The sequence below is a fragment of the Orbicella franksi genome, chromosome 9 (genome assembly GCF_964199315.1).
Source record: "Orbicella franksi chromosome 9, jaOrbFran1.1, whole genome shotgun sequence".
NCBI classification, from domain to species: domain Eukaryota; kingdom Metazoa; phylum Cnidaria; class Anthozoa; order Scleractinia; family Merulinidae; genus Orbicella; species Orbicella franksi.
In genome coordinates, this window is record NC_138153.1 from 11371775 (window position 1) to 11387589 (window position 15815).

The 15815-nt window shown below is 39.3% G+C and overlaps 1 protein-coding gene across 1 annotated transcript in view; it reads left to right on the top strand.

The window, feature by feature from the left end:
- The window catches only part of LOC145497241 (uncharacterized), a 28165-nt gene that overhangs the window by 1395 nt on the left and 10955 nt on the right, over positions 1–15815 (top strand). Inside the window, exons 3-10 of the mRNA XM_081477062.1 lie at positions 1618–1685; positions 2627–2985; positions 5328–5428; positions 6208–8001; positions 8575–8712; positions 9731–9911; positions 10823–10960; positions 11436–11611. Of these exons, the coding sequence (XP_081333188.1) occupies positions 1618–1685; positions 2627–2985; positions 5328–5428; positions 6208–8001; positions 8575–8712; positions 9731–9911; positions 10823–10960; positions 11436–11611 (2955 nt within the window). The remainder of the gene's footprint in view (positions 1–1617; positions 1686–2626; positions 2986–5327; positions 5429–6207; positions 8002–8574; positions 8713–9730; positions 9912–10822; positions 10961–11435; positions 11612–15815) is intronic.

A 15815-nucleotide genomic window follows, 5' to 3' on the forward strand; every position in this document is an offset into this window, starting at 1 on the left:
GATCATTCAAACTTTCTTGACTTAAGTGCTGACAGAATATGTGCTAGTTAACAAAAAAACTGTGACACTGTATTTTCTATGCAATAGGCCATAAAACATGGCTGAAATTGTAAGTCCGCCAGAAAATACCTTCTCCCACACCAATCATAAAATGCAAAATCTTTCTAATGAAGCTCCTTACAGATGGTTTTACATGACATCATCAAGTTCAAAAATCCAAATAACTGAAAGGAGTCCCTAGTTAAAGTTTTTATCCTCAAACGTAAAAATGTTAAATTTATATCCTAAGACCTTTCAGATCAATAGCCTCTTTTGTTTGGCTGCTTTTATTAAATGAAGTACATGGTTTCATCTAATTAATTCTGTGAATTTGCCATTTATATGTGGTTATATGGTGGATGTTTAACAAGGTATGCAAGTATCTTTGAAATGCTCTATCTAAGTTGCCAAAATATCTTGGTTTTCACGATATGAGAGAAAGTCCTGCTACTGAGGAAATACGTGGAGTACTTATCAACAGTCTTATCTGACTTTATAATATAGATAGGTCCCTGCGTGCCCTCTGATTGATGTTTTATTGTTTTTTGCCACATTACCTCTAGTCAACATTTTTGTTAGAGATGGTGAAAAACATTTTCTTTGAAGAAATTTGTTGTGGAGTTCTCTGTGAAGCAGCAGAAAGTTTTGACAAAGCATATAGCACTTTAGTGGTATTAAATTGCGTCAGTTCATCAATCTGTGTGCTTTTTTGTTTCTACTCACGGCTTGTACAATATATATCACAAAGCAAATGAAGAAGCCTAAGCCATACATTACACTGTGATAAAACACTCCGGATATTTGAGAACACTCCAGAAATGTAGAAAGCGCTCGCCTGCAGCTCGTGTTTTCTACATTTCCCATGTGTTTTCAAATGTCTGTTGTGTTTTATCACAGTGTAATACATGGCTTAGGCTTCTTTATTTTTTAAACAATCAACGATTGATCAGTTTGGACAACCTGATTATTTCTGACTATTTGGTACAAAATCTCAATTGGCTCCCAGCTCTAATCTATGTTTCTAGAATTTTTTAAGAAGTTTTAAGACTTTAACTCAATTACAAAGGTACAAGCCCTAGCATTTTGAAATGCAAAATCCCCCTTCCCTACCCCCTTCCCCCTGAAAAAAAACCTGTTGAAAAAGGCTTTCAAAGACCCAGGTGTGTCATTCTCAATGCCTACAAATTGACTTCCCTCACATAAATGAATAACTGCCTTGAATGTACAGTAGCTTATCCTATTAATGTACTGTTACATCTAAATACAGTAGATTTAAAGTATCAAGCATATATTTGGTCCACATACTCAAAGGATCTTCAAAGGATCTACATCACGGTTTGCACATATTGAAAAGTTAAGCCTCAATTTTTCAAATTGGTCGTTTGTTATCTGTGTCAATCTTCTCCATCCTTAGCCATCCTTGTTCCATCGTGGTTTATTATCTCTGGTGTTTTTCTATCTTATTAAACTGTTATTTTCAGGTTTCCTACCATTTGAAGGTAACTTTGTCTGTGGCCAAAATAACTCAAAATACCGTGACTGAGCTCATTTAATTCTTTGTGTAATTACCACTTGCAGAAGGAGGCAGAAAAAGAAAATGTCACAGCTGATGAAAAACCCGAGTCACTTCCAGGGTCATCAAGACGGTAAGGAGACAGCACAATCTGGAATACCCTGATCCAAAATGAAAAGACTTTTGTCAAAGCAGGAGCAATCTTAGAACCTGAAATTGTTATCTAAATACACATCTAAATACACATGTCTTAACTGTAATACCTACAATTAAATTCAGGTGCTCTTTAAGGACATAAAGTACTTGAAACAAGGAGTGGGTAGTGCTTGGAATACCTGATGAGCGATGAGTCCAGTCTAAGTTCTTCCCAATGCTGGCGTCCATCTTTTTGACAGAAAATAAGGCTTGAGGGGCCAAAATGACGTGAGCTGTATGCTTCTTTCATTGTGGGTTAACGCATACAGAATTCCTATTAAGTTATGGTAACCTTATAGTTAGTACACTGGACTCCCATTCCCATTGCGGTGACCCCTGGCTTGGGTCACTGCAATGCATTTATAGTGCAGGCTTTTAGCCAGATAAGTGTCCAGGCGCCCTGTGGATGACCACTTTCTATAGAAAATTATTTCATTTTTCATATGTTGCCTCATAAATTGCTCATTTAAGCAGGCCCTATGTAGCATATTTTGGACGGCCACTTTTCAAATTCTGGCTAAAAGGCTGTCATTGGGCCTATCTCTATACATGTGTGCAAGCTAATTGTGGTGAAAAAATTCTGGGAGGTCTCCTGCATGTCCTAACATTCCAACAAGGAGAGAGTAGAAGCACATATACTCCTAGTTACTTCAGGCAAGCAACGGAAATAAACTTGTGCCAACCTGATTGACCCACTTGCACAAGTGAAGTCGTTTTACATGTACTTTTCCACGTTTTTAGTTTGGCCCTATCCTTGAAGGGAAATCTTGATTTATGTCCACCAGCAGTTGCCAAGCTTTATTATTAATTTTCAATACAGTTGTGTTTAAACTTATAATTAGTAATTTCTGAGTTGACGCAGACTTGTTGGTATTACAGGAAATTGCACAGGAAAGTAAAACAGAAGTCAACATTAAAAGGCTCTGACAATGAAGCAGATCCCCAAGCAACACGCCAAGGAGTAGACACAGTTGGTGAAACATGTACCACTGAGAATGGTATGGTAGTGGATGATGAACAAGAAGTGTCTTGTAATGGAGAGGGTTGCAACAGCAAGGAGGTGCCATCAGACTCTGTACCACTGGTGAAGCAAGAACCGGGAGAAAACTATGAGAATTCCTTAGAAGGACTTCAAAAGATGCTTGGCTACAACATCAGTGAGGAGGTGGAGAAACAGACAGAGGAAAGCAATAATACAAAAAAGAAGAAGCTCCTTTCTGAAAGTTCAGATGCTGATGGTAAGATAGTGGGGGTTATATAATTATTATTCAAACATATTGTCACCACTCTGGAGAGTCAGTGAGGTGTTACAGTAATGTTAACACTACACCACTCTTGAGAGTCGATGAGGTTTGTGAAGGAGTCCGAGGGTGGGGTACTTGGTAGAAGTGAGCAGAACAACCATCTTTGTAACTCCTGGTCATATATCGATGGTCGTTAAGTCACTATTAGTAGACTGTACAGAAACTGATAGTGAGGAATGATCATCGCAGTAAATTTTCCAATTTAAGCAATTGGAAAGAAGAAGCCTGAAAAAATCAGGGCTTCAACGGGATTTGAACCTGTGACCTCCGCGATACCGGTGCGATGCTCTACCAACTGAGCTATGAAGCCACACATTGGGAGCGAGGTCAATTTATTGAGTTCATATCTTCCCGTGAGGAGTGAAATGATGTGAAGTTTATATGAAATAATTCATATATGAACTGCGGTTGTATATGATAGTGAGGAATGATCATCGCAGTAAATTTTCCAATTTAAGCAATTGGAAAGAAGAAGCCTGAAAAAATCAGGGCTTCAACGGGATTCGAACCCGTGACCTCCGCGATACCGGTGCGATGCTCTACCAACTGAGCTATGAAGCCACACATTGGGAGCGAGGTCAATTTATTGAGTTCATATCTTCCCGTGAGGAGTGAAATGATGTGAAGTTTATATGAAATAATTCATATATGAACTGCGGTTGTATATGATAGTGAGGAATGATCATCGCAGTAAATTTTCCAATTTAAGCAATTGGAAAGAAGAAGCCTGAAAAAATCAGGACTTCAACGGGATTCGAACCCGTGACCTCCGCGATACCGGTGCGATGCTCTACCAACTGAGCTATGAAGCCACACATTGGGAGCGAGGTCAATTTATTGAGTTCATATCTTCCCGTGAGGAGTGAAATGATGTGAAGTTTATATGAAATAATTCATATATGAACTGCGGTTGTATATGATAGTGAGGAATGATCATCGCAGTAAATTTTCCAATTTAAGCAATTGGAAAGAAGAAGCCTGAAAAAATCAGGGCTTCAACGGGATTCGAACCCGTGACCTCTGCGATACCGCAATATTTTTTCAGGCTTCTTCTTTCCAATTGCTTAAATTGGAAAATTTACTGCGATGATCATTCCTCACTATCATATACAACCGCAGTTCATATATGAATTATTTCATATAAACTTCACATCATTTCACTCCTCACGGGAAGATATGAACTCAATAAATTGACCTCGCTCCCAATGTGTGGCTTCATAGCTCAGTTGGTAGAGCATCGCACCGGTATCGCGGAGGTCACGGGTTCGAATCCCGTTGAAGCCCTGATTTTTTCAGGCTTCTTCTTTCCAATTGCTTAAATTGGAAAATTTACTGCGATGATCATTCCTCACTATCATATACAACTGCAGTTCATATATGAATTATTTCATATAAACTTCACATCATTTCACTCCTCACGGGAAGATATGAACTCAATAAATTGACCTCGCTCCCAATGTGTGGCTTCATAGCTCAGTTGGTAGAGCATCGCACCGGTATCGCGGAGGTCACGGGTTCGAATCCCGTTGAAGCCCTGATTTTTCAGGCCTCTTCTTTCCAATTGCTTAAATTGGAAATTTACTGCGATGATCATTCCTCACTATCATATACAACCGCAGTTCATATATGAATTATTTCATATAAACTTCACATCTGTACAGAAACTCTAACAAAAAGAGATGAGCTGTAGGGTCCACAAGCTACTGAGGGTGTATGAATTATATTAAGACTGTTAAAATAGAAGCAAATCAATAAATGAACACACCGGAGGCAAAGTGATGTAAATTCAAACCAACAGAAAGATAAAAGATTTTAAAACAGTTCCCATACAATTCTATCATATAATCTGGGCTATCATTAAGGTTTGATCTATCAGTAGCCTTGATCTTCACTCCCGCAACAAACTTATCTTTTTGGGTTGTTATTGTATCAACTACAGGTAAATTGACCCATAACAACAAGGGCACATCAAGCATGCTCAGCTGTAACAGGTGCTATGGTTTACGGCCCTTATTGACAGCCCTGATTATCATAATATACAAGTACATTACTGTACCTTTGCCTTTAGCATTGGCAAATAATAATATTGATTGCCTGCTACATGTATTAACAAATCACAATACTTTTTTTAGATGTACCCCTGTCCAATAATTTCAATTCAATTCAATTCAATTCAGTTTCAATTTATTGTGCACTATTTACAGAATTTTAAAATTTACATCTATTCAGTATTGTAAAATAAAGATGGGAAAAAAAATGTTGCATTTTGCTTGTAGAATTGCCAAGAAGAATACAGTGCACAGCTTGTGGAAGAAATGTGAATCCTGCACATGGAACTATCTGCACACACCCGAATTTGAATGTCTTGATCTGTAAAGTAAGTGTCTGTGCACTGTAATCTGGATTGTTGTTAAAATTGTCAAAATTCAGTATTCTCCTGGTCCAGGTTGTTCAAAGCCTAGTTGAGCTAACTTGGGATTAGCAAGAATTTTGATTTCAGTCTTGTAATTTTTTGGTGAGGTTTTCTGTTTACATTGTTTGCCCTTCAGTTTTGAGTTTGAATAATTTCAAACTATGCAAACATAAGCATTAATATACAGCTGTACAAGAAAAATTTATACCTCAGTTAGCTTAAGTTTTAATCCTGGGTTTGATTATGTTTTTATTGAAGTTAAGGAAGCATGACAGCTTAATCCCATATAAAGCGAGGTAGGCTTGAGATCTGACCAGAGTGGTTGGTTTATAGTTTTAGGCAAAATTCTGCACTCTCACAGGGCACCTTAGAAACATAACAGAAATGTTTAAGGGCAGGTGAGGTGTGGTATAGGACAAGAGAAGATGGAACCTATTTTGACTAGCATCATGACATTGATGGGAAGTCATTGTAACATTCTTAGCTGCCTTTTTATGCTAGAGAAACCAGCATTAAGCCTTGTCTGTTGGCGATATGTTAGTGTGGAAATTATATTGTTCTTCAGTATCTCTCCTCAAATGGTGGCCTCAAATGGCTTTCCTGTACTTTTTTAAGCCATAAGGGAAGGCTGTGATAACACCTTGACCTCTTAAAGTATGGTACTTTGTAATTAATTTGGAATTTCTTGGACTTAATTTGTTGAATTTTGTTTTATTTTTTGTTTGTTTCCATTGTTTATGTAGAAATGCAGTCAGTATTACAATTCCGGCCCTTTTACCCGTGATGAACTTGGAGTAGAAGAACAGTGCCGGTGGTGTGGGGACGGAGGGTCACTTCTCTGCTGTGACAACTGTGAGAAGGCATTTTGTAAACCTTGTATAAAGCGTAACTTTGGCAAGTCAGTGCTCAAGGAAATTGTGAATGCACCAGATGACACAGAATGGCTATGCTTCTGTTGTAATTCCAAACCTTTATCAAGGCTCATAAAAGCAAACAATCGAATTATGAACATTCTGGAAACGCGCAAAGCTCAAAAGACGCTTTTCAAAACCAAAAAGGGACCTTCTCTTGTGGAGACTCCGAGCCAAAAGGAACGGCGCAACAGACTTAGTAGTTTAACTGAAAATATAGGCGTGAACTCTGATGGAGCTTTATCGCCTGCTGAGAGTCCATCCAAGAAGACTTTGCCAGAGGTTGTTGAAAGTGATTCTAACGTTGAAGATGACGACTCAGATCAGAACAATGAAAAGAAGTCGAAGACCAAAGGTTCTAAAGGAAAAAATGGCAAGAAAAGTGGTTCTATAAAAGAGGTTGTTTTAGTGATTGACGATGACAGTGATAGCGATGATACACAAGTTAGCAAACCCTCTAAAGGGAAAGGTAAGCAAAAGAAGCGACAAGTGAATGATGGAACTAAAATAAAAATTCAATTCAGTAGTGAAGGGAAGAAAGGCCAAGGAAAGAAGAAAAGAACTAGTAAAGATTCGCCAAGCGGGTCAGATTTTGAAGGTGAAGATAAAAACACCAAGTTAAGCTCAAAAACTGCCAGAAAATCAAGGAGCAAGGATGAACATGTTGATCAGAATTCAGAGAATTCTGATTCTGATTCAAATTTTGCAAACTTTATTTCTATGGTGAAAGGAAAAGGCAGTCAGGCAAAGAGAGAGGTAAAGAAGCTGAAAAGGGGCAAAGGAAAGAAAAAAGCTCTTTCAGAGTCTGAAGAACAGTCTGCAGAGGAGAGTGATAAAGCAGCAAGGAAGACACGCTCGAGAAAGGTGAGCATTACTCAGAAACAAACCAGAAAACGTCCTCGCAAGGTAACTTCCTCAGAGGATGAATCAAAATCAACAGAGGAAAACTCTGACAGTGATGTCCCTACCAAAAAGAAAAAGAAGCGACAAAACAAAAAGGAAAAGGTGGAATCAGGAAATGATGACGATTCAGAAGAAGAAATAGGCAGGAAAAAGAGAGGCAGATTAAGACGTAGAGCTGAAAAGACTGGCTCTGAATCGGATGATAACAAAACAAAGAAGAAACAGAAGGCAAAAGGTAAACAGAAAAGACAGAAGAAACATTTTATTGAGAAAGATAGTGATGAATCGGAAAAAAATGATGATGATGAGGAAGAGGTTGAGGAAGATGGAGAAGAGGACGTAAGTCCATCAAAACAGAAAGGTCGCAAGAAAATCCGCAAACTTCTTGAAGATGGTAAGCTTGCAGAGGAAACACGAAAAGCAAGAAGACTTGAGGAGGAGAGACGAAAACGCCTTTTAGAAAGGACTCGTAATAACGAACTGGATGACATGCCTGGTGAATCTGCCAAGGTGAGCAAGCTTGTGCTGGAGTCTGACTCAAGCACTAAGGAGCCCCTTGTGGAGGTAAAGGAGGACCTTCTACAGCACCTCAAACCACACCAGTGTAAAGGAATTCAATTCATGTATGACTGTGTGATTGAGTCACTCAGTTCATGGAAGAAGGAGGAACCTGGTGGTGGATGTATACTGGCGCACTGTATGGGACTTGGCAAGACACTACAGGTACAGTGTATTCCTAGTTACAGTAGCTTCCTTTTATGCAAGAGCTAGCCCTCCCAACTCTTTTATACACATGTGCAAAATTCCTAATAGTTAGTAAGCTCACATGCACTTCTTATGAAACATTCTGGCCCCAGTTGTTCGAAGACTGGATAATGATGTCCACTAGCTAAATCACTATCCAGTGGGTAAGAGTTAACAAAATGCACCGCATTATCAGCTGGATGGTCATTTATACAGTGGATAGCATTATCCACCTTTCAACAACTGGTGTTGTTGAAAACTGGTGTTGTTCAAATACCAGGAACGTTTCAAGTTCCTGGTATTTGAGAACTTTTTAAAATTTATCCTCAGAAACTTGTTATGCTCATTCAATGACTGTGGAACTAGTCTATGACTTGTATTTTTATCATGACTGTTTTAGTGTTTAACCTTGTGACATTACCTGAAAAATTTTAGATGCCATGTCCCTTTCAAATGTAAATTTGAACATATTTTTACACTTTGCAATGTAACGTTCTCACTGACACATTTGATACTTTCTTTGTATGTTTGAAACAAGCATGTCTTTTTCAGGTCGTTGCTCTCGTCCACACCCTCATGACACACAAGGATATCAACATGCGGTGTGTGCTTGTTGTAGCTCCACTCAACACTGTTCTAAACTGGCAAGTGGAGTTTGAAAAGTGGCTTGCTGTGGATGACAGGCTGGAGGTAAAACTAAGTTGTTTTGACATTCATGCTGTAAGCTGTGCAATATATTTTCACTTTTTCCTCAAGATCAGCCTTAGGAATTAAACTAGATTGCAATAGATCTCTACATTGTACATTCCTCTGAATGTGGGTCAGTACTTTTGCACTAGTGAAGATAATGTTGACAGCAAGACTTTGAGGATAAGCTGTGTTTTTGGCTCATAAGATTGCATGATCAAGAGGGAGAATTACCATGTAATTACTTCCTGACTCAAGAAGTATATAAAATTACACCCCTACTCCTGGCCTTCAAAAACCTCTTTAATAAGCTTCCTGCATACCTCTCTCCAGAGCTTGACATTGCAATCACTGGGGTCACCAATGCGACCAAATTTGTTCACAGGCGACTAATTTTTCACCCTTTCACTGAAATACTTGCACAAGTGGCTAAATCTAAAAACTAGGGGCCAGCTGGTCCCAAGGTTTTTTCCTGAAAGTCTATCACTGCTCTCTGATTGTTTCAAACATAAACAAGGATTTGTAAACAGAGAAATTGTTGTTTTGAAGAAACTTCATGTTTTTATTTATTCCTTAGTTACAATTATTTCTAAAATAATGTTAATTGCTTTGGAGATGTAGGATTTAACATAAGTGGATGTTGAACGGTTTCCTACTTGCAGGGGTTTCATGAATGTTGCCAGCAGGAGGCCAACTGGTTTTCACAGGCAGGCAAAACTTTTTGAACTGAACAATTTTGTGAGCAAGACTGTCCTCTGGATGGTCAAACCAGGCAGGCAAAATCATCCCCACAGCCAGTCAATTTGCCTGGTGCCTGGCCCTTAAATATGAAAAAACACTTGCCTACACGTACATGTAAAGTACATCTTCACTGATTTGCTCTTGCTGATTTCCCCATCCTTTCCCACCCCTTTGTAAGTTTTAAAAAGAATCATGTCTCCCAGCTAAGCAGCTGAATAGAATTCTTAAAGCTACTGCAGATCCAAGATTGTTTTCAAATCTTCTTATGCTCACTCCACAGGTCTATATCCTCCAGGAAGCTGGTGCTAACAACTGGCGGCGGTCAGACATGCTCAAGCACTGGCTGCGGTATGGTGGTGTGATGGTCATGGGTTATTCATTGTACCGTAATCTGTCACAGTGCTATCGAGTCAGAAGTAAAACTCAGAAGAAAATATTCCAGGAAGCTCTTGTTGATCCAGGTAGAGATAATTTCGGTCTAAAAGAGTTTTGCAAAATCAATGAAAGTTACAGATTTAAGTGCTGTAAAGGGGAAACAATGAAAATTTGAGTCGCAATTTGATATTTATGTTGCCAGAAAAATTTGATACAATTGCAATGTGTGTCACCTGGCGCTCTAGATCTCAAGGGAGGAGAGGATTTTGACTGAAAAACTGTTCTGATTCTGTGTCCTTCCCGCTACCCCCAATTACGTTCTTTTTGTTTTTGTAACTCACAAAAGTGGTCTCAACTTTAGCCTGAAGTTGCATCTTACAATTGCCTGGAAAGAACTAGTTCAGTTGATGCTGTACAGTTCTCATCTCTTGACGTACTAGATTCTCAAGACATTAATAATTCATCAAGTTTAAATAAGGGAAATCATGTCCGTGACGGTAATTGGATATTCTGATCTTAATTAGCATAGATTTTTACAATTTTATTTCTCCGTTTTCTCCTTAGTTTTAGTTTTGATTGAGCAGATATACCAAGTAGGCAAGACAGTGTTTGACCACATTTCCAAACACCTCAAAGTTCGTCAAAAATACTCCGCTGTGCGTCATATTTTCAACTCACCTCTCGTTGTTTAGAAATGTGGTCAAACACGGTCTTTCATGTTTGATATATTACATCAATCATCAACATTAGTGGTGAAAGTACCTCAACGGAAATTCAGGTATCAGCAATTTATAGATTTATACTAGAGTGGTTTTCAAATGAATGTCGTAAAACGAAAACCTTTACCAATTACTTATAAAGTAGTCTACTCAGCCAATCTTAAACCGTAGTAAAACCAAGACCAAAACCAAAGTGATTGCCCGATTGCTTTCAACACTCAATTGAAAACCGATCTACACCATTACTAAAATGATGTTTTGCTATCGTAACATGATAGGTCCTGATTTAGTGATCTGTGACGAAGGCCATATCCTGCGCAATGATGGCAGTGCTATTTCCAAAGCACTCAATGGCATCAAGACTAAAAGACGTATTGCATTGACTGGTACTCCTTTACAGAACAATCTAATTGAATGTATGTATCTCAGGGTTAAAATATTCTGTTATTTCAGAAAATGAATCCTTTTGTCTTTCTTCATGCTAGGTGCGGTTGATTTCTGCACCTCCTCGAGTCTCGTCTTGCCAGGTTGTTCAAGGCCAATTAAGCTAACCCAGGATTAGCGAGAAATTTGATTTCAGTTATATAACTTCTCGTTGACGTTTTCTTTTTGTATTGTTTGTCCTTCAGTTTTGAGTTCAAATAATCTCAAACTACACAAAACATTGCAGTGAAAAACATGTTTATACAAAAGAAATTAATTCTCCAATTAACTTTAATCCTGGGTTAGCGTACACTGCTTTTGAGCAACTCGACTGCAGGCTCCTTTCTCAAACAGTGGCGGGTAATCAAGCATATTCTACATTTACCTTTCCTTCAAGGTGCACACAAAGCCCCCTTACCCCCTACACTCGTGTCATGTTGATATAGATTTTACTTTGTACATTTGCAGATCACTGTATGGTGAGTTTTGTGAAACCGAATCTCCTTGGTACACGCAAAGAGTTTACCAACACGTTTGTGAATCCAATCCAAAACGGCCAATGTGCTGACTCAACCGAACTTGATGTTCAGCTGATGAAGCAGCGATGTCATGTGCTTCACAAGATGCTGGCGGGGTGTGTTCAGGTGAGTAGCAGATCAGTGAAAAACAAAAGAAAAGACCTCCATTCCTCCAGTTCACGGTGCAGACCTCCAAACTTTTGTGTTGCTGCCGCTGTTAAAGTGCTCATACGTTTTATCTACAAATAAACTACAGGAATTAAGCGGGGTTTTGGGAGCTTTGAACAAAAGAATAGTCTATTTTTGCGTTGCTAATAATTAGTTTATTGAAAAGGCTGACAAGCTCGCTTGGCCTAGACTTGAGTTGTCACTGCGTGTTATAGTGTAGAAGAAAGAAGAAAGGAAAGTAAAAAGTGTTAGTAATTTGTTATCACTATGACGCATCTTTCTGGCTCTAATCCGAGTTTGTTACAAAATTCGAAGGAATTTCTCACGCTTTGCTTGAATATAGTCACAACTTTTTTGTTATGACGAAAAACTGCAAGAATACTAAGGCGCATGGTGAGCCTAAATGGCTGCAAATCTGAATGGTTTTAAAAGAAAAAAAACTTAGAGTTTTGTTTTGTGAAAATCGAATGTTTTTTCGCGGAAGTCCTTGATGAGGGACCGTTCACTTTTTATGAGGGAGGGGGGGCTGGTAGGATTTGGGAAACACCATTTAAAAATCGCATGACCCCCCCCTCAGCTTACCAATTTTTTCACATGCCCCCCCCCCCCTTATAGCGGTCATTTTTTGGGATGACTCCCCCCCCAAAAAAAAAACAAATTGAACAAACAATATTTAGATTTCAACTTTTTTAATATTTCTCTATTATCCCCCTACTTCACGTTATTGTGTTCACTATGAAGACAGTATTTACAATCCCTATACTACAGAGAGCTGTTGTTTAAAAAACAAATCAAAAGAAAGAGAAGTCAATTTCGGATCTCCTATTTATGGCTCGCCCTGAGCGTGTGGCATTTGGCCTCTCATTGGTATCTTCCTCATCTGAATTGATGAATGCAAGAATGACATCACTTGAGTCATTTTCTCTCCTAGAGTCACTGTCATACTCATCATTGTCACTTTCATCCGTTTCACTGCTGTCAGCACTTACCCTGTTGTCATTTTGTGTCAGTGTCCTGGCATTTCTCAGTGTTGGTTGGCCAGCTCTGAGAGGACTCTTCTGCCGCAAGCATGAATGTCTTACAATTGCCTTTACTTTCTCACTCTTGCTGCTTTTCAAATGCTGCTTCAGCCCGTGGTGGTTCAAGTACTTGTTTTGTTCTGGAACACGTTGCTTTTTAAGCTTGGTTAGATCTTCGCACAACTCAGTCCAAGGATAATCCTCATATGATTTATCTTTTGCGTCCCTACTTAACTTTGCCTTTTCTTCTGCTCTCCTTTTCCTTTTAAATTCCAGCACTTCAAGATGCTGAAGATAATCCACCACAAACTTTGATTTGACAATAAACTTATCTGCAAATAGAGCAACGCTCTCTGGGTCAGATAAAACCAGCCTGCCACCTCCATGCTCTTTCTTCGCTTGGACCCTTGGCTGCCAGTCATCTGGATCACGCCCTTCTTTTGGGGTCTTCTGGTAGGAGAGGTAGTGGTATTCCGGTAGGCAGGAATGGTCAGGAACTGGTTTAGGATATCTTTCTATGGGTGATCCAGTCCATTCACAACAAAAAGAACAAATTTCTCCTACCTTTTCTTGACAGGACAACTTTAGAAACTCTCTGTAGTTCTCCCCCTCCTCATAGTGCTCATTCATAAACTTCTCAATCTTACGGAAGTAACAGTGGCCTGGAACAGAGTCTTTCCGTGCTCCTGCATTGTGATACTGAACCAAGTACGAAGTGTTGTGAAAAAACTGGAAATCTGTTGATGTGTTGTGTGAAACACATTGTTACATTTAATTTACAGATGTCTTTATTTGGAAGGTTTTTACCTCTACTCTAGTGATAGGCATGTATAAATGTTGCCCTGTCCAGGTAAAACAAAAGGCTACGAGTGTTCTCAAATCTTGCAAATAGTGGATTACTTTTTATAAATTTTAGCATACTTGTTGTGGTTTAAATTTATCTATGGTTTAAAATTTCTTAATTTTCAAGGTAAAATGGGGTTGACTAGCCTACACGACTTTTACGGTTCGTGACATTTGTACATTTACCGTTCTCTGTTCGGTCACTCGACCTTTCTTGTCGCTTCACTCGTGTTCATGAAGGGCACTTCATGTTGTGTAATAAGGAGGAATTTTAGTGGAGTTGAGCCGTTAGATCGTGCTATGGCAAATTTTTACAGGTCATAGGTCTGCATAGTTTCCGCTGTTATCTGCATGTCGACTCGTTGAGTTTGACACCTCTGTAATTTGCCATGTGTTTATGCATTGTTTAGGCTCATTTCTATTGCAAGATATGCTTTTAAATCTCCATGAATTTGCTTTTGAGGGACAAAATATGAAATTTACCGTGAACATGCTGCTTACTTGCATTCTATATTGTGACGCCGGGCCCGGCTGTGATTAGAACTGTTTGCAAGCACAGTAGGTAGATCGTTATCACGGATATCATATTTGTTCTCCTACAATTTCCTTCGGAGACGCCGTAGCTTTACTTTGAGAAAGCTATACGTTTGTCTAGAGACATTCCTATGTTTCTTGCAGCTATCTGATCGAGCTTGTGTTTCTCTTGCTCGATGTATAGGTTTATTCCTCCTTTTTATTTCCTCCTCTTTTGCAAACCCCGTCTTTAAAATGGGGTTGATGTTGAGTGCGTATTTTTGCTTTAAGCTCCTTGACGTTAGTTGAGTGCTGCTATGTCTTGCACGATGTAGAACGGGGCACGTCCATAATAATCATGAAAGAGGCTCATTCCAAAATGCGCAATAATGGCGAAAGCGACGAGTCGTTTAAGAAAAGGTTTACAGCTGAACGATCCAGGCAGTTTGACATCTTACAAGCAAAAGAAGCAATCTTTCTAAGTGCGGATGGCTGTTCAGAAAGGGCGAGTGAGTTTTCCATGCCAGGGTACCAGTTGAAGCCCAGTGATGGAAGAAAACTGAACTTCTCCATCAAAGAACACAGAGCAATGGTGGAAAAGTTGAATGCCACGATTCCACACTCTTTCAGTCCAATGGGCTTGCTTTAAAGCAGGGCGAAGAATTTGCCCACAGTTTTAATGTAAAACAGATCAAATTTATAGAAGCTAAGTTGACGAAGGTCACGCAGGACATGGAAGCACTAGAAAATAAGAAGAGCAATTATAACAGCATATTCAAGGGCATACTCAAACAGCACATCAACAAAAGGAGAAGGAAAAAAGAAAACCGCAGAAAGTCAAATGAAAGAAAGAGGAAGCGGACTGAAAACAACGTCCAACGAGTTTATGGAATCTGTGTTGGAAACCCGCTAGGAAATGATCTTCCACAATGCCTTGTGTACCCTCCTAGAACGGCCGTCCCGGAAGAGTGTATTGAAGTTGAGCATGTTGCCACGTCGTTATTTAGAAGAGATGGGCCATACATCGCACAGCTCTTGGAAGGGAATTATTTCACCAATGCTGCAAGAAGCAGAATCACCACCAACCTTGAGCAGGAAGTCAGAGATTATGTTTACACCTTCATGTACCCTGAAGAGTACACTCTGACGGAAAGCATTGCTGCTTCTTGCAACATTGGTGAAAGAGACTCCCATAGCAGCACAAGCGGCGACGAAGAACTCGACGACAGCGAAGATGAAGATGACTGCCAGTGAAAGTTGCATTCGAAAATAACAGTGTTAAATACTTCTTTTCAGTAGCTACAAATGCTTTTTGTCGCGAAATGTTTTTTTAAAGCAAATGGAAAGTTTATAATAAATTTGTATCCTGCCTTCTATGTTTATTCTATAGCAATTTTTTTTGATATTCAAACATCATGCCATTTTAAAGTTTTACTAAAATATTTCACGTGACCCCCCCTTTTTCCCTTATTTTTTTGGGATGGCCCCCCCGCGAAAGCCATTTTTTTTCGCATGGCCCCCCCCCCCCCAAATCCCGCCAGCCCCCCCTACCTTATAAAAAATGAACGGTCCCTGAGGTGATATTATCTGTTCGCTCGGCCGTATGTCCGTCAGTTTGGGTGTCTAGATGATCCCTCGACCAATGATTCAGTCAGTCTGTCAGTTTTACTCGCTTATTAGGTTTTTGGTCTATTGTTTGTTTATTTTCTTAACCCACATGACCACGCCACACGCTGCTATTACGCAGAAGGAAAAAAATGCATATCTTTACATAAGAACAGAAATGT